This window comes from Cryptomeria japonica, chromosome 8 (genome assembly GCF_030272615.1).
Source record: "Cryptomeria japonica chromosome 8, Sugi_1.0, whole genome shotgun sequence".
NCBI classification, from domain to species: Eukaryota; Viridiplantae; Streptophyta; class Pinopsida; order Cupressales; family Cupressaceae; genus Cryptomeria; species Cryptomeria japonica.
This window is the reverse complement of record NC_081412.1, coordinates 157232940-157253088: the sequence shown is the minus strand read 5'-3', so window position 1 is coordinate 157253088 and position 20149 is coordinate 157232940. Positions and strand designations below refer to the sequence as shown.

Below are 20149 nucleotides of genomic sequence, written 5' to 3'. Positions count from 1 at the left end.
TGATACACTCAACAGGGGAAGATATTGAAAAATAAATTGAATGAATGATTCAATAATCGGATGATTACATTGAACGATATACACACATATATATAGAGGTTACAAGACGATGTTCTATAATTAGAACATAACGCTAAAGTAAAAGATTAAAGAGCTAAACGCTAAATTAAGCGTGAAAGCTAAATTAAGCTTAAAAGCTAATTAACTAAAAAGAAAAAGCTAAATGCTAAATAAAGCTTAAAAGCTAATTAACTAAAAAACTAAATGACCATTAAACAAGGAACTAAATATAGGTGACTAAAATATAATTAAATATTCTAATACCCTCCCTTAATGGTCATGCTATCTATCACACCAAGCTGCCCTCTAAATTTGAGAAACTTTGCTGGGTTCAAGGACTTGGTGAGGATATCTGCAGTCTGATCTTCTGTAGGAATGTACTGCAGTATCACTGATCCATCTTCAACATGCTAGCGGATGAAATGACAATGAAGCTCCACATGCTTTGTCCACTCATGGAAGACTGGATTTTTGGCTAATTTTAGAACCCCTTGATTATCACAAAACAAGGGAGTAGGTCTTGGTTGAGACATTTGCATGTCTGCAAGCATCCTACGTAGCCAAATTGCCTCACATGTTGCCTTAACAGTTCCCCGATACTCTGCTTCGGTCGAGGAAAGAGCTATTGCCTGTTGCTTCTTGCTGGTCCATGTGACTGCACCTGTACCAAAGCCGAAAACATACCCAGAAGTTGACTTTCTGTCATCAACACAAACTGCCCAATCTGAGTCTGTAAAACCAACCAGCCTAGGATCTTTGCTTCTATTGTACAGAATGCCAAAATCAGGAGTGCCCTTCACATATCTAAGCACACGCTTCGTTGCAACCCAATGTTCAACTTTTGGGGTTGACATGAAGCGAGAAATATAGCTCACAGCATAACTGATGTCAGGTCTAGTGGCAGTGAGATAGATGAGGCTGCCCACTAGTTGCCTGAATGAAGACTCATCCACTATAGGTGAATCTGATTTGACTGATAATTTGAGCCCTATCTCCATAGGTGTAGATGCAAGTTTACAATCTTGCATTCGAAACTTATCTAGTAGGCTCTTAGCATACTTTGACTGAGAAATGAATATGTGGCTATCAATCTGCCAAACTTCTACATCGAGACAATAATGGAGAAGTCCAAATCTGTCATATCAAAATGCTGACACAAATTTTGTTTGACCTACATGATCAGATGTGCTGCATTGCCAGTAATGATGAGATCATCAACATAGACTACTAGAAATAGAATATCATCACTAGTATGTTTGACATACAAATTGGGATCTCAAATACTCCTCTGAAAGCCTTGATCAATCAAGCACTTATCAATTTTGATGTACCATACACGAGGAGCCTGTTTGAGGCCATAGAGTGTTTTGACTAGTCTACATACCTGGTGTTCCTTACCGGCAACCTTGAAACCTAGAGGCTACATCATGTAGACTTCTTCATACAAATCACCATTGAGAAAGGCACTCTTGACATCCATTTGATGGACTTTCCATCCAAATTGCACTGAGAGAGCGAGGACAAGCCTAATAGTAATCATCTTGGTTGTGGGAGCAAATGTCTCCTCATAGTCGATGCCCTCCTTCTGTGAAAACCGAGCCTTGTACTTATCAAGACTTCCATCAGCTTTATACTTGACTTTAAACACCCATTTGCAGCCAATGGGCTTCTTTCCTGGAGGAAGATCGGACAATACCCCAAGTGTTGTTTTTCAGAAGACTATGTTGCTCCGCTGCCATAGCCTTTTCCCATTCAGATACACCTTTAGCCTCTGAATATGTTTGAGGCTCATAAATACTGTGAATGTTGGCCATAAGAGAAAATTAACTATGTGTTGCTGACTCTTACCTCTAACGGATCTACCCTCAATGAGCTCATCATCATGAAGATCACCAATGGTCTTGGCCCACCACTTAGGCCGGAGAGTAGAAGTACCAACATCTGCTGCAGGATGAAGAGTGCCTGGAATATCTGGAGCAAGCTCCTCTGGATGTGGATCGAGAAGATCCTGAGGAAAGTCAGGGGGTGCAATGTCATGCCTGGGAGACCCCACAACTTCAAAGTCAACTAAATCCCTCCCATCAGGTGGAGCTAAGGGAAGACGAACACCCATACTTACAGCCTTTGGAGGGTGATCCTCAGTGCTCAAATTAGGAGAGGAAGGCTGAAAAGGCTCTCTTTCTTCATCAAATACTACATCTCGACTGAATATGAGGTGATTAGTGTTTATATCAACCAGCCGATATGCCTTGTGGTTGTCACTGTAGCCAATGAACATCAATTTCTAACTCTTTGGATCCAGTTTGGTGCGCATGGCATCTGGAATCCAAACATAAGCTGTAGAGCCAAAAACTTTCAAATGACTAATTTTGGGCTTCCTGCCAGACCAAGCTTCCTCTGGAGTCATCTTCTTAACGGCCTTTGTGGGAGACCGGTTCAGAAGGTAGACTGCAGTGAAGATCGCTTCCGCCCAAAAGTGTTTTGGAACATTTCTATGCTCCAACATAGACCGAGCCATCTCAGTGACTGTACGGTTCCTGCGCTCAACAACACCATTCTGTTGTGGGGTGTAAGGTGTGGTAAGTTGATGCTTAATGCCATGTGATGCACAAAAGTTGGTGAACTTTGTAGAACAAAATTCCCCTCCATTGTTGGACCGAAGAGTGACTATCTGACAGCTAGATTCTTTTTCCACTAAGGCCTTAAACATTTGAAACATGGTGAACAACTCTGATTTCTACTTAAGAAAATAAACCCACATGCATCTGCTGAAATCATCAACAAATAATAGAAAATACCTGCATCCAGTGACTAATGGAGTGTTCATGGGACCACAGATGTCTACATGAACGAGTTGCAAGACCTTGGATGCTCTCCAAACGTCTCCATCTGAAAATGGAATCCTATGCTGCTTTCCAGCTTGACACGCTCCACAAACTCCATGATTCTGAGTTTGAATCTTAGGTAATCCTATGACTAGATCCTCTCGAACCAACTGAGAGAGATAGTGGACATTGAGATGCCCATATCGCTGATGCCAAAGAGTGCTGATGAAAGTACTCCTCGCTGCCATGGCAATCTCCTGAGAACCAGTAGAATCAACAAGTCTATAAAGACCATGATCCTCAATACCAATTGCAACTGTAGTGCGAATCTCCCTGTCAACAATGTTGCACTTGTGCAACCCGAAGACAACATCCAGCTGTGGTGAATGCTGCATAATCTGACTGACTGACAGTAGATTGAGCTTCATACCAGGTACAAAGTATACATTGAGGAATATTAAATCCCTCCCACCAGATGAAATCTGAACGTTGCCCTTGCCGACAACAGTATACTCTTCACCTCCACCAAAGATCACTGAATCAGTGAAAGGCATGTACTCTGTAAACCAATCCCGACGATGTGTGAAATGTCGAGAGGCTCCAGAGTCAATATACCAAGCTGATGATTGAACATCAGAGGAGGAGGTTTGGGCCATGAATGCATAGAAGGCAGATTCCTTCTGATCAGGATGCGTGGCAGAATTGGCTTTCTGCTTGGACCCTCCCTATTTGGATTGTTGGGATGCTATCAATTTCCGGCAATCTTTCACCAAATGGCCGTATATATGACAGTAGGAACACTGTAAGCTCTTCTTTTTGGAAGATTGTTGAGGTTGACCTTGACCTTGTCCTTTCTGCTAGAAGGACGGAGCTTTACCCTTGTACTTATGCGAAGCTGAGGTTGTGAAAGCATGCTCAATGGATGAACTAGCGCTGCTTCCAAACTGCTGCTTCCATCGATCCTGTTGTAGCAGCTTGTTGCAAAGACCAGGAAACTTCAAATCAACACTAGTAGAGGAGATATTGAGCATATCAATGAAATGCTCGTAGGATCTGGGAAGGCTTTTCAGCGTGATCACTACCATATCCTCTTCCACCATGGTTCGGCCTATAGCTTCTAACTGATCACGTATTTCCTTGATCTTCGTAAGATGTGCCTGGATAGATGACTTCTCATTCATCATGATAGAAAACAACATATTCTTCAGAAAGAAAGCTCAGCTCTTGTCAGACGTTTCATGAAGATCCTTCCAAAGATCCCAGATCTCTTTTGCTATTTTACCTGAAGGCACCTGTGGGAGTTGATCATCTGTGACAGAGAGTTTGATAAGCATGACAGCCTCTCGATTCTTCACATCATGTTTGTCTCGATCTTCACCTACTGTTGTAGGACGAGATTCCTTGCCCAAAACAAGTTGATCAAGGCAACAATACTCAAAGATGGTAAGCATACGTTGTTTCCAAGTGTTGTAGTTGCGGCCATTGAACTTCTGACTGTGTTCCAACATGATGTTGGTTAATAATGCCATCACGGAAATCGAGGTTGATCAAGGTCAATTGAGTGAAAGCAAGAGACAAAAGAATCTGATTTTTTTTAAAACATAATAGAAGCAGCTGCTGAAAAAACTGAAACCCTACAAGAGAATTTTGGCACGAATTCCAACGCACGAATTTCGAGGTTTAGAAGAAACCCAAAAATTAAAAAAAACATTGCACACTTAAAACAGCATAAATGGTGCCTAAAAAAAAAGAAGAAATCCCAACATCCACAGAAATAGTAGTAATTGTGAACTGTTTTTAAATTCCAAGGCAAATTTGCTGGCACAAAATTCAAGGTGTGGAAAACGAAGCACCCAGAAAAATCTAAGACCAACCCCAAAAATCTCTCAAAAAACCCACCAAGAATTTGAAAACAAAATGCAGATCCGACAACTCAAAAATTGAGGCATGGAAAACAATGCACCCAGAAAAATTTGACGATGACCCAGTCGATGTCGCAAAAAACCCACCAAGAATCCGCAACCAGAATAAAATTTCGACTTGAACTGAAGGGTCAAAACCCTAGTTGAAAATTGCAGAAACCCTAGGAAAATTTTCAACCTGCAAAAAAAAATCTGCTCTTTAAAAAAACAACAGTTTTAAAAAAAATCTCTTCAATAAAAAACTTCGAAAAATTTTAATAACAAAAAATTTCGAATTTTTTAATTTCCATGCTCTGATACCATGAAAAATAAATTGAATGAATGATTCAATAATCGGATGATTACATTGAATGATATACACACGTATGTATAGAGGTTACAAGACGATGTTCTATAATTAGAACATAATGTTAAAGTAAAAGATTAAAGAGTTAAACGCTAAATTAAGCATGAAAGCTAATTAACTAAAAAGAAAAAGCTAAATGCTAAATAAAGCTTAAAAGCTAATTAACTAAAAAGCTAAATGACCATTAAACAAGGAACTAAATATAGGTGACTAAAAAAAAAAATTAAATATTTTAATAGATATGTGGCTGCTATGTCCCATCTACAGTGTGAAATAAGCAAGAAATTCTACAACAGAAGTTAAACACCCAAAGCAGACCCATACCGATCCGGAAGGAGGATCTGCCTGATAACATAGATTCCTTATGACAAAAGAGTTTTATGTAATACAATCAAATTTCAAACTGGGTATCTCACACACACCCAAAGTGCATAACATGTAACACAATCAAGACACACACACACACGTAACACGTAACACAATCAAGTTTCAAACTAGTTATGACACACACCACACACGCGCGCACATACACATGTAACACGTAACAAAATAAAGTTTCAAACACACACACACACGCACACGCACACAACACGTAACACAATCAAATTTCAAACTGGGTATCACTCACACACACACACATGTAACACAATAAAATTTCAAACTGGGTATCACTCACACACACACACACACACGTAACACAATCATGTTTCAAACTGGGTATTGTTGTGACATTTTCACACATCGCCCCATTGCAAATGGGGACCCCCCCTTGTTGTTGAATAAACCAAGTCTTATGCAATCTACGTCATCTATCGACCCTAAGGAATGAGTTATAATGTCTTGTTGATCTGAATTTTGATCTTTGAAGGTGATGAAATGCCTAAGCAGGGAATGGATTCTTAAGGAATATACAACCTATATAGGATACAATCTTAATATTGTCATCAAGTCGCGAATTAGGATTTTGGTGTATTGAGAAATGCATTGTGCTTATTGCTTTATCCTTTGAACTTTGCATTTTGCTAACTATGAAGTTGATCGATACTTGTACTTCACAACGATTCCTTGTCTTTTGCAGGTACATTGCAGGGAGCAGGACTTTGGATGCAAAGAGGACATCATTGAGTGGATGATATCATCATCCAAGGAAGAGATTGTAGTGATAGAACAAAGAATGCACAAGCAAAGGAGTGGAATGATGGATATTTAGCTAAGTGTCAGGATAACCCTGAGAATTGATATGAAGCAATGAAAGAGAAACAACGAAATTTTGGCTAGGTCTACAAGTGATTTGAGAAAATTTGGCTAAGTTTGGAAGCTTGTATTGTCTATTTTAGGGTTTTTACCCTTCAGACTTAGAAATGAGGTCAATAACTTAGGGTTTTCAGAAATATGAACAAAGAAATGAGGTAAGAACCCTTCAAGGACGTGTTGATGTGTTTTTTATGCACATGCGAACACAGAATAAAATACCGAAGTATCTTATCCTCTCTTGAACAAAGTTCCCGACTGCTGAAGATCTCGCTGAAGGATCAATTGGAGTAACTCCAAGGTTCTATTATGTAGGATCTCTACGTGTGGATAAGCTCTCTGTGGTATGATGTGATTTTGCTGGAATCACAAGGGGACTTACACTTGACGACCTAAACGTCTGATTTGCTGGAATCACAGGTCCTATTAACTAACTGGAAGACAAACAAATGACAAAAGATGGCAGGGTTCAGGAAGTCTACTCTACTACCTAGAATGCGAGAAGATGGATGAACGACTAGGTGAAGTCCTACTGGGCTGGGTCTCACCATCAGGTTGAACAATTCAACACCAACTCAGTGCGATCTTCTAAGGGATGCTTCCAATACGTTCAAATCGTACACCATCTGACAATGATCACCATTCAAGATAATGCATGAACAATAGACGTGTAGCGATTTAAGATTAAACTCATTTTATGCCAGTTGACCACGCAGGGCGCACTTACCATCAGTAAGAGGCTAGTGGTATGGACTAGATAGATTCCACACAGGTGCATTCAACAATTTTCTTCACTCAATCTAATCATCTATCATCAAAAATGAAGATTCAACAAGAGACCATGCATATTGCAACGAAACGACATATTTCACCATATCTTCAATGAAAAAGAAGTCTTTACAATTAAGGCAACAATGTCTTGTCTTTTCTTCCTAGTCTACTCTAATTGCTATTCTATTTGCTATTCTACTACTTATTCACTGACTATCAGCTATTTACTAACTATTCTCTATTAGCTAACCATTGACTAACTATTAGCCTTTACAAATGAGGAGCCAGGGCTTATATAGCGCCCTCAATACAATTCAATGGCTCAAATCAATTTGAGATCAATGGCCGAGATTTTACAATGGAAACCCTAATTAGGGTTAGTTATAACAAACTTAATTCTGACCAATGAAATAATTGCATTATTTGGACACATGTCTTCTCTAGAATATTCGACCAATGGATAGCCGAGGTAGGTACATCGAAGTTAGTGCCATCTTTGATGAGTCAGGTACATTGAATCTGAACTTGCAAAAGTAGACCAACCCGATTGGAGGAGTGATGACTGGGATGCCACCTTGTCTTTCCTTCAAATGTTGGACTAGAAGAGGTCGTCCTTGATGACGCTGGGCTAGAGAAGGTCGTCCTTGTTGATGCTGGGCTGGAGAAGGTCGTCCTTGTTCTGGCCTGGTCTTCTTTCATCTGCCAAAACAAACCAAAAGATGATTAAGGACACATGATAAATTCATTTCAACATAGCATTTTCAATTCAAATCATCAACAAAAAGATATTAACATGAAACTTGCCCAAGATTTTCTCCAGGAACAGACCCTATAAGAATTTTGCCCTGGACCCTTTGGAAGGGTCAGGAGCGAAATTCCAACTTTAGCTCAAAATTCACATTTTTGAAGGTCAAACATCTTTCCAAGGCATTCCAAATAGCTTCTTTCACTGCAATCCAGGCCTAGTTTTACTCAAACCTTGAAGGAAAAGGTGACTTTAGTGTTTTTCGCCCTGGACCCTTTGGAAGGGTCAGGAGCGATTTTCTCCTTTTGTAGCTCATTTTTTATCATTCCAACTTCAATCCACCTCACAAGGCTAGGAAATAGCTTTCTTCTTTCACCCAATCCAAGTTTGATTTCGTTTTGCAAGGCAAAATAGGAGATTTTAGGATTTTCGCCCTGGACCCTTTGGAAGGGTCAGGAGCGAAAATCCTCCTTTGGCTTAAAATCATCACTTTTGGAAACCAACATCAAGTCAAAGGTAGTCTCAAGGGCATTTCTTACCTTAGTCAAGCCTTGTCTTAGCATAAATTTGAAAGGAATGGGTAGGTTTTAGGATTTTCGATCTGGACCCTTTGGAAGGGTCAGGAGCGAAAATCTTGTTTTAGGGCTATTTTGCCATCCTTCCAACTTCAAATTACCTCCAAGGCATAGAACATCTTGTCCTTCTCCTTCCCATGGTATAAAAACCAAAATCTTGTCTTGAATTGCAAGGAAAAAGGGGAATTTTAGAAATTTCGCTCTGGATCCTTTGGAAGGGTCAGGAGCGAAATTTTCTTTAGGCTTTCAAATTTGCATTCTTGGCAACCAAAATTCATTCTAAAACAATCCAAATGCCTTATCGCACCCTTGTCCAAGCTTGGTTTTGCTCAAAATTTGGAAGAAAAGATGGTTTTAAAGATTTTCGCTCTGGACCCTTTGGAAGGGTCAGGAGCGTAATTTCCTTTCCTGGCTAGAATTCTTCATTTTCACAATCTTCTAATCTCCAAGGATTTCAACATGTTCATACTTCATCTCATCATGCCTTGGACATCAAATTTTGGCCAAATAAGGCAAGAAATGTGTCTTAGAGAGATTTTCGATCTGGACCCTTTGGAAGGGTCAGGAGCGAAAATCCCTTCTTGGGCTAAATCTTTCGTTTTTTCAAAACATTTCCAACGTCCAAACATGTGTACTCTTCCCTTCAAAATGCCTTGCAAATCAAAATTTGGTCAAATAAGGCAAGAAATGAGTCTTAGGTTGATTTTCGCTCTGGACCCTTTGGAAGGGTCAGGAGCGAAAATCTTGATTTAGGCTTTAATTGCTCATCTTTCAAACTTCAATCTTCTCCTGGAGGCAAATATAGATTGTTTTCCACTTGAGGAACTAGGTTTTAAGCCCATTCAAGGTAGCAAATGAGGATTATAGTGAATTTTGCTCTGGACCCTTTGGAAGGGTCAGGAGCGAAATTCCTAATCTTGGCCAAAATCCTTCACATTTCTACATTCCATCACCTCAAAAGGCAGAGACATGTTATTTCCTTCCCAAATTCGCCCATGGAACAAGGTTGGTATCCAAAACAAGGGAGCAAATGAGGCTTATGAAGAATTTCGCTCTGGACCCTTTGGAAGGGTCAGGAGCGAAATTCCTATTTTTGGACAAGATCCTCACTTTTCGAAACACTTCTCAAGGCAAGAACACATCAAGACTCACACACAAAGCCTAATAAACCAACGCCCATCCAAAACAAGGAAGGAAAATGAGAGTTATAAGGATTTTCGCTCTAGACCCTTTAGAAGGGTCAGGAGCGAAATTCCTCTCCCAGGCTAGAATCCATCATCCCAAGGTCTAAAATCTCCTCTCCAAGGCAAAGTTGCATCAAACCTTCTCAATTATGCCTCAAAAGTCTACAAACTTGGTCATGCTAAGGAGAAAAATAGAGGAAATAAGAATTTCGCTCTGGACCCTTTAGAAGGGTCAAGAGCGAAATTCACCTTAGGCCATGATCCTAACTTCATTTTTTTTGCATTTCTTCATTCAAACGAGCGTTTTTGCCTTCATTCAAGCCTAGGAATGCATTAGTTCTAGGTTTTGGTCAAAGTAGAATGTCTTATGGAGAATTTCGCTCTGGACCCTTTGGAAGGGTCAGGAGCGAAATTTGACATTTTGAACTCTCCGTCACTTATACTTTAAGTTATATTCCATATATACTTTCAGGATGTTTGAGAGTGGTTTCGGACCTCCAGGAGTTATATTGCAAAATCTAGTTTCTGGAGGATTCTTCAGTTTTCCAGACTTAGTCAAATTTCAGGATCAGGACATTCCAGACTTGGCCAAATTTCAGGATCAGGACATTCCAAACTTAGCCAAATTTCAGGGCATTTGAAGATCAGGATGACATTTCAGACTTCATCACTCACCAACTCGACCTAGCTCGGACCTTCAAGAATGATATCCACTCACAAAGCAAGACACAATTAGCAACGAGAGCAAAACCAGGCCCTAAGGAAGACTCTCAAAGAAACCCTAATTCTGGGGTCCTGTGGACTCACCCTAGCTCAAGCAAAGCCTGTAATCCAACGATCCCCTCGACAACACTCATCCTGCAAAGGCTAACAGACAAAACCCTAAAAGACCTAGAAAACAAACCCTAGAAAGCAAAAAGCAGGGGTCCCCATTTGCAATGGGGCGATGTGTGAATACGTCACAACAGGATGCTACCAGTAAAATTTGAGCAAATTCTACGCACTTACTACTTTTGGTAAGTTTCACTGTACCCTAGATTGGCCTAATTTTGTGTTTAAACAAACTTACTATTTTTAGCAATGTCCATTTTTATAAGTCTATTTTAGTGTCACGCTATCTTGATTTGACCTAATTTGATGTTTGGAAGTAATTACTATTTTTAGTAATTCTATTTTTGGCAGGTCTATTTCACACAATTGGTAGGACACTAATGGCAAAACATTCCTGAAAAATCCAAGTTCCAAATCTGGAAAGTCGAAAAAGCAAGCAGTTGATCAGAAAAATGGTTGTCCAGAATTCCTTTCTTGAAGTGGAAAAAAAAAGCATGAAAATCTATGCTAAGGCATGAAAAATCTATTCTAAGGAATGGAAGAGTCTATTCTGGGGCACAAAATCCAAGAAGTCATAAAGGAATTTCTCGAAATCCTCCTCTACCCCAAAATGGCGCTCAAGGTAGGTTGGAGAGCACAAATAGCAAGTCGGAGATGAAATTTCCTCTTGGATGATATTCCTCCATCACCCCAAGAATGCACCCAAGCAAGAGGTATGGGTGCCAAAACTTAGTCAAGGAGGAATTTTCCATTTCTTGGAAATTCCTCCACTCCTCCCAATATGCACTCAAGGACAGAGTTGGGCGCCAAAACCATGCTGAGGAGGAATTTTTCTCTTGAAGGAAATTCCTCCACTACACCAGAAATGCGCTCCAGGATAGGTGAAGAGCACCAGAATCCAATGAAGGGGGAATTTCCAGTTTTCATAACATTCCTTCACCTTATAAAAAATGTGCCCAAGGAATATGAAGAGCACGAGAATCCAGTCAAGGAGGAATTTCCTCCCAGGATGAAATTCCTTCACCATAGCAAAATTGTGCCCAAGTATGCAAATTTCCAGGACAAGAAAATGGGCTAAGTGTTGAAGATTTTTTTTCTCCAGAACTTTGAACAGGATAAAATTCCTTAGACATGGGAAAAATAGTCAAGGGTTAGAAAAATCTTCCTTCATGACAAGGTGTGCACGAGAAGACGAAAAATTTCCTTCAGGAACATAAATCTCTCTAGAAAGGATTTTCTCTCTCCAAGAATTCCAAATGTACAAGATTCCTTCAGAAGTGGAAAAAATTGTTGAAATCCTTCCAAGGTGAGAAAATATTTCAAGTGACAAGGACACTTCAATGCCGGAATTCAAACTGGAGACTATGCCAAGTGTCTCTGTAGCTTTGTTGCCAGAAATGTGACAGGAAAACTCTGTTTCACGTTTCAACGACCAAAACAGTGTTTCCTATCGCCAACGCTTGTTTCCAACAATCCATCACGTTTCATGGGCGTTTCCAATCTGAGGTCATGCAAAATTTAAATGGGAACATGGTAGTTGATTTTTTAACATTTACAATGTGTGATCTTTCTGTTTACAAACGTTCCAACTACTGCAAGTCCAGATTAATGGGAGTATAGTCAAGTTATATAATTAATTTTTTTACTGATAAATTATAGACTGACACTGACAAGTAGTTAGTTTTGGGGGCATTTGAAATTCTATATCATTCATGGATTAACCGCATGATTTAGATGCATATCCAAATCATAGGCCAGTTTTTAGTCTTTTTCTATTTTTTATCATTAATTAAAATAGTTTTGTGTTCTATAAAATATTAAATTAATTATATATTTTAATTGCAAATTTATTTAATGATTAAATTGTTAATGATATTTTTTATAATTTAAAAATAGTTTGGATTTTCTTTAATAATAGTTTTTATTTTTTAAATTAATTTAAATAAATAATTTTTCTATATATAATATTTTAATTTTGTTATAAACTTGCATAGAATAAAATTTTGAAAGAAATTATATATATATATATATATATATACACACGTTTCTTAGACGCAACCTCTGATTATCCCATTTCTCGTCACGTCACCGTTGTCATTGCAGTTTCCATTTCTCATTTCTGGTAACATAGTTCTGTAGGAGAGCTGGAGAGCTGGAGGTCGTCATGGCCAAGTTCATCACATTCGCCATAAATGAACAAAATAATCGTCGTCCAATTTTGGACAAGAGTACTGATTGCATGAGGGCATGATGGCGCATTTATTGCCGATGGACATTTTGACCGAGTGATTGCCTATTCAATGCATGGCGGCTATCATATTCAAGGAAGTAGCGACTCATTTAATGCATGACAGATGATTTTGAATGTAATGTGGCATTTAATGCATCATGGACGCCTTTTTGGGAGCATAGAGCAATGAATAGGCAGTGGGCGTGATTCCTCATTAATGATTATTCCCACTACTTGGCATCATATTTGGGAATCTTTTGGTCAAACCCTAATTAGGATTTTGCATGTTAAATCTTGGTCGTTGATTTAATTGTAATCTAGGCCGCCCATTTTCTTCTTGGAGGCCTATAAAAGGGGGTCACCCCTTCATTTGTAACAGAGGGAGATTTGTATAAAATTGTTGCGACAAGTTTTTGAAATAATAATAGTGAAGCATTGGCTTTTGGTGTTCATTTATGTTATTTCAGAACTTGCATGGTTTCACCTTCCTCACTTAGTTTAGATTTGTTTCAAGCATTTAGATGAACAAAGTTAATTGCAATGTTTTATGGTGAGATCGCTTGCTCATACCTTTTGTTGATAGATGATTTCTATCCACAATGCAAGTTTGGACTGAGCTCTTGTATGTGTGTGCTTAATCTAAATTGTTGGGTGAACATTGTTCTCTGATGGTGTTCATTAATGGTTTAAAATCCTACAAACGCAACCTCAAAAGATTGTACCCTCTATGTAGTTGTCTGCTAGTGGCGAAGTATAGTGTGGTTGATCTCATCTGAATCATTGTTATCTATTGAGTTCTTAGATTCAAAGTAGCTTTCCTAACCCCTTTCCCATTTTATTTTCCGCATTATCTTATTGAAAAGACCCAAAAAAGAGAGCCATTCATTGACAAATCATTAGCTAAATCTCCTTGAAGTTCTAAAATTTGTTTAAGTCTTCTTCAAGTGTGCGTAAGTCCCCTTGGATTACCAACAACATCAACCAAACGAGTCTATATCCACCACAAAGTTCCTAGTACGCAGTTGGAACCTTGGAGTCAATGTATGATCTTCCTACAATCTTAGCATACATATGATTTTGATCAAGAGAGGATAAAGTGACCATTGGAAAACTTTATTCTGTGTTGGTGTGGTCAGAAAACACACGTCAACATAGATTCCTTATGACAATATTTTTATGTAGAACAATCAAGTTTCAAATTGGGTATCACACACACACACACACAACACATAACACAATCAAGTTTCATGCTAGGTATCACATGCGCATGCGCGAGCACGTATAACACAACACAATCAAGACACACGCATGCACGTAACACGTAACACAATCAAGTTTCAAACTAGGTATCACACACGCGAGCACGCACGTAACGCAATCAAGTTTCAAAGTGAGAATCACACACACACACACGGAACACAATCAAGTTTCAAACTGGGTATGACACGCGTGAGCGCCTGCCCGGTCGCACACACGCATGCATGTAACACATTACACAATCAAGTTTCAAACTGGGTATGACACACATGCCCGCGTGCGCATGCACGCACGCATGCACATACGTAACATGTAACACAATCAAGTTGCATGCACGCACGCACAAACATGTATATATATTCAGACTATCCAAGACAAGATGAAAAGAATATGTAATGTTAATATGCTTTCATATATATATATATGAAAACGTTAATATATTAAGATGAAAAATTGTATGACACACATCAAACTTACACCCATTCTATTCACACACACACGTAACACGATCAAGACACACACACGCACATAACACGTAACACGATCAAGTTTCAAACTGGGTATCACACACGCACAAACACACGTGTGTATATATATAGACTAGCCAAGACCAGATGAAATGAATATGTAATGTTAATATGCTTTCATATATATATATATATGAAAATGTTAATATATTAAAATAAAAAATTGTGCTTTCGTATTTTAATACGTAATGTTAATTAATTTTCAAAACTAGTAATATATACTAATATCTATAGAGATAGTTCCCAACTATTTTAGTTTAGAATAAGAGGCTATCAATAGTTGCACAAGCGAACATGGTCTTGAAATAACAACTAGATGCATGCATCTCTTACAGCAGTTCACCAACATCTCTTACAGCAAGTAGATGTTCACTGCAGTGTATTCAGTGAACACTTAAGCAAAAAATCGTTCACCCCAGCAAATTCATCAGAAGCAGTAAATGTTTTCCCTCACAAAGTAGCAAACTCATCTCTCAGTGGGCAATGAGCTTAGAATGTTTAGCATTCCATCTTCAGTTTAGACACTTGATCTTTCATCTTCTTGGCTTTGGGGAGCTGTGGGAAGGTGTTAGGTTGCTTCTCCACATTTGAGAGAGGGTTAACTCCCATGTTTTGCTGTGTAAAGCTGTTAAAATGGACTGTGCAAGCAAGAATGCAAGTCAGAGTTTGATTGGCAGTGGATTGCAGGTGTTCTAGAACATCTATATTTGAGATTGTCGATGCCAAGTTGGCATTCTCAATCATCTGTAACTACATATTTCATAGTGGAACAGAAAGTTGTTGCTTGATAGACTGGAGTTTTTCACCTAATTTAGGTTTTCACCAAGGCAATTCTAAGTTGTCTCAGTTTGTATGTGATCTCTGTTTACTTGATATGCATGTCATTTCTTGTTTGACATCCTTAGTAAAATGATGATATTCTTATTAAGAATTTGTAAGAGATCTGAACACATAAGATATCTGTTTCCTAATAGCAGTGTGTGGTATAACCATCCTGTTTAAGGATCAGGCTATAAAAACCTTCTAGTAATCTCAGACTCTGAAGTACACCCTGTCATAAGTTTGCAATGACCAAGAAATGCATAAAGCACTTCATTATGGACATGTAAATGACTGGGTTCAATGATTTATGGATTCACAAGAATTTGCACCTATATAAACCTTGCAAGAAATGAGAAATTTTTCATGTATTCAAATTATGTCTGTTTATAAATAATCATTCTTGTCACATTTAATGTAAGTACATCAATAGGCAAAGCATGGGATCCATCCCAAAAATGATATATAATTCTACTCACACTTGAATAACTTGTAAGAACTCTGAAAGTGCTGAAGCAACTCAAATTCTTTACTCCTTATTGACCAAAACACATTTATGTTCTAGCATGTTTTACTAATTTGCAGAAATTTTATGGGGTTCATCCCACAGTGTGATGGTTAAGTTGTGGCATTGTTAATAGTGCCACTAAGGTTCAAATCCCCACTGGGTTCATTGTGAACCAATGCGGCGTTCATGCTGGTGATTACACAGGTGTTCATGCCTGTGCCAGACCCTCGCTGGGCTGGTGTGCTCACAGGCTTTGTGCCCCTCCTGGGCTACCATGCTCGCAGGTCTGGTCTGTTGTTGCGTTAATGCCAGGGTCTGTTGTTGCATTAATGTCAGGGATGAGGTCTCCCGTTTGTGGCCTCACCTGGCTATGGGCCAGGCTAAAAAACCCTGTAGCCAATCAAAAAAATAACTTGCAGGAAATTTATATTAATTGAGATACCTCAAAACTCGATTCTATTAACTTCAAAAGAAACCCACTGAGAGGGACATGTCACAAACACTTGAAAATCGAAAAAAGTTCTAGTGCCAAATGGAAAATAGAATGAAATCAATATACAGAAAGTTGCAATATTTTCTTCCACGATTGCATTTTGGAAACTCTGGAGACTTTAGCAAAAAAACATAATTAGGGACTAAATAATAAGTTAGTGAGAGCTGCAAAATGAATAGACAACAAACTCATCTACAAAAACTACAGTGCATCAGCTTCCATGAAAACATTGCAAGAACTTTGAAAATGTTCCAGATTCTCAATTTCCTTGCTTGCTAGAGTCCTAAATTGTTATAACAACCCAAGAATAACTAACAAAGTCCATCATTTAATGAACTTGAAGGAAACCAAAATTTCAAAAGGCGGACAATAAATTATAGAACAAATCAAGAATCATTATTACAAAATGAAACCATATCCTTATCATTATCAACATAATCAAGAATTGTTAAAATTTCCTAAAAGAATAAGCACTATACCTGTGTCTCTATGATTCCTTGCACTATGCATTCCTTGGATTCTACTTTTGGCTTCATCATGTACCTGGAGGAAAACAAGATAGCATGCAGGGTTAAATTTAGACTTAGGATTCAAACTTAATCATCATGTTTTAACTATTGATAATAATGGAGGGAGACTACCAAGGGGTTTCATTAGGAGCCAGTCTAGGCATGTGACTCTTCAAACATTGTATACATCAGTTTTATTTTTCACTTTATCATGAAGTTATGCGGCACATATCTAGTTGTTCATTGTGTTATGTGAAAACAAAAAACAAGTGGAGACAGAATGATCCATGGGTAGATCAGTTACCATATTTAAACCAGATTTGGATAGAGCAAACATCTGGTTCCATTGCCAGGAACTGTTTTTATTTTGTTTTTGCAAACATGGCTAAGAAGTCTCACATTTCCTGGGGTTTGATGCTCATCTGGCTTGCTAGCATAATTTGATGTGCTGAGATAATACATATAAATGTATTGTTTTTAATCCATGAATACATCGGTCATTCAAGAATGTCTTCAAATCTTAAGTCGACATCTCTCTAAAAATGAATAGATGGTTCATTAAAAATTATGTTAACACATTACAGAACCTAATGGCATTTAATTAAAAGCAAATATATGCATTTCAATATAAATTCAACTTATCTTTATCTGCAATCCCTGTTTGATTGTACCTACAGAATTTACCAAAAATGAACATAACTATTTGCGGTCCACCTCTTATGAAACTGAATTTATAAATTGTCAAGGAAATACTTCCTTGATAATAATTGGATTTAGCCTTTAATAGTCCACAAAATTCTCAACTGATCTGTTTCCATTTTTTACTTTGATTATTATTTCAGTATCAACACTCAACTAATTTCATCATAGCCATTGCTCATCCTATTTAGTCTTCCCTCAACAGAAGTACCAGGAATATGCTATATTCTGTGCACAAAGAATTTGGGTGTTATCCTTTTGAATCTTTACTAACACAGGTGCATACATTCTAACTGGTGTTATGAGACTGGCCAAGTACATGTAAGGACTTGGGAACCCAAGTCTGGGGCAAGTCTGGCAAGTTTGGGGCCCCAATTCATGGACTCAGCAAGTCCAGGGTCGGGACTTATAAATATGATCACAATGCCCCCTTTTTGTGAGAAAAACAAAATTACTAGCACAATGCCCCCTTTTTGTGAAAAAAACAAAATTACTAGCCCATAACAATCCTTCAACACAGTGTTTTAGACAAAGCAATTTGATGATCAGGATCCATGAAATTGTGCAAACTCAAAGTCTGCACAGACTTGTGAGTCTCAACACAACTCTATTGAGACTTGCTGAGTTAATATTTTTATCAAAAAGAAAAGAAAACAGCATAAAAAAGACAGTCAAAACCAAAATAAACCAACACTAAGAAGTCACTAACAAGTTAATACTGCCATTTGAAAATTTCAAGCATATTTTGACTTCCCCACTGCAAATTTCACACTCCTTGGATTTTATCTTTCTTGTGCAAGAGTTGGATATGGTTAGTTCAACTGTTGTTTTGTGCAAAGGTGTTGATAAAGAGAATTGGCTTTGAATATAATATTTTAACTAACAAGCATCAAATCAAGGTATGAGAACAAACCCTTTCCTCTTTATTTTCCGCGTTCTTTTCCTCCTCCACTCTTCATGTTTTCAACTTGTATTTTATAGATTCCAAAATGAACCCAAACCCCAAAATTTGTTTGAACTAAACCAATACTATGACCGATAACTTAGTTCTGTGAGAATTCATACTTGTTTTTGGAAGCCAAGAATCTGCTTCACCCTGTCTACCCATGTGACACCAATATCCCAACAATTACTCTTGCCGTAAACATAGCAGATTCCTTAAGTTCCCAAATACACACAATCCAAACACAATACACACTTCACAAACAAAAACACAACAAATGGTACTCTATGCAAGTAACTAAAATAGAACAAAGATAAATCTTTTGGGGAATCTAAGATTGGTCGATTCCAAGGATGCTCCCAGATTGTTCAATTTTTTGTACATTTTTTCAAGGACCCCTCTTTTCTTAGGTGTGCCATGATCCACTCTCTCTCTAAGTATTCTCCATTTCATGTACATCTACTAGAACTCTATACTTGGCACTGCTCACCTCCAACTACGTGACTTGCGTGTGAACCTCCTTTATGTGTTGCACTGTGCACATAACCCTCAACCACCACATTCATGTGCCCTCCTTCCACCTTCAAGAAGTCTATGACATCCTTGAATGATGTTCCAAATACAATGTGAAATGGGGTCCCACCAATCGACTATATGCAAACTTCGCTTGCAACAAAATGGAACCCCGCTATGTAGGCTTATCTCCCACCAAACATCACCATTTGTTGATAGGTGATATGTAGAACTAGTTGAGCCTTGTACCTAACTTCTTCCAAAGTGCTTACCACAAGTGACTAAGGAACTTGGCATCCCTATCGAAAGAAATGCTCTACAACAACCCATGCAACCACAATACGTCATTAAAGAACAAATTTGTCACTCTTAACACATAATTTGTTTGCCTAAAAGGCTAAAAGGAATGAAATGTGCCATCTTTGAGAATATATTGACAACTAGAAAAATTGAGTTATCATTGCTTTGTGTCTACGACAATCCAAAAACAAAGTCCATGAATAGTTTCTTTAAAGGTTAATCCAACATTGAAAATGAATTGTACAATACTATGTTTTGTGCCAAACCCTTCACTACTAGACACATTCTCCATCTCTCAACAAATTTATATACATCTTTGTACAAATCAAGCCAATGATACTTCTCCTCCAGCAAAATCTGAATTTAATCACTTCTTAAGTGGCCTCCAATCCAACTTTGTGGGACTCAAACATTGAGTACTTCTTCCTCGTATGATTAGTTTTTCACTAAAGAATGCAATTGGTCTTCCCTCTTGACTAAAAACTACATGAATTACAATTGCAGTGGCATCAAAACCAACTTGAAAAAACTTGTTGAAATCAAAAAATGTCACTACCAACATAGGCTCCTTTGTCACCATCTCCATCAAGACTTCAAAATTCATGGCAGTAGTAAGTAGTCCAATCAAATCCAGTCTTCCTCAGGTATCGAGTTAGTGGCACACATATACCACTAAGTTTCATATGCACTTCATATAGAAGCTCGCCAACCCATGGAAATGTAAAATTCCCCAATTATAGTTTGATTGTAAAAGAAGATGTTCTACTAATACGGACAGGAAAATATTTGCACAGCACAGTCAAATATGACAGAACATCTTGATTGGCTAAATTTGGATCCT

At 38.2% G+C, this 20149-nt stretch overlaps 1 protein-coding gene across 7 annotated transcripts in view; it reads right to left on the bottom strand.

The window, feature by feature from the left end:
• The window catches only part of LOC131030474 (mediator of RNA polymerase II transcription subunit 18), an 81341-nt gene that overhangs the window by 36279 nt on the left and 24913 nt on the right, over positions 1-20149 (bottom strand). For 6 of the 7 annotated variants that reach the window (XM_057961309.2, XM_057961313.2, XM_057961312.2 and 3 more), the window contains one exon: positions 16824-16887. In XM_057961309.2, coding sequence (XP_057817292.1) covers positions 16824-16883 — 60 coding nt within the window. In that variant the 5' untranslated portion in view covers positions 16884-16887. Of the gene's footprint in view, positions 1-16823; positions 16893-20149 lie in introns of those variants that run through there. The other variant, XM_057961315.2, reaches the window with a different exon arrangement.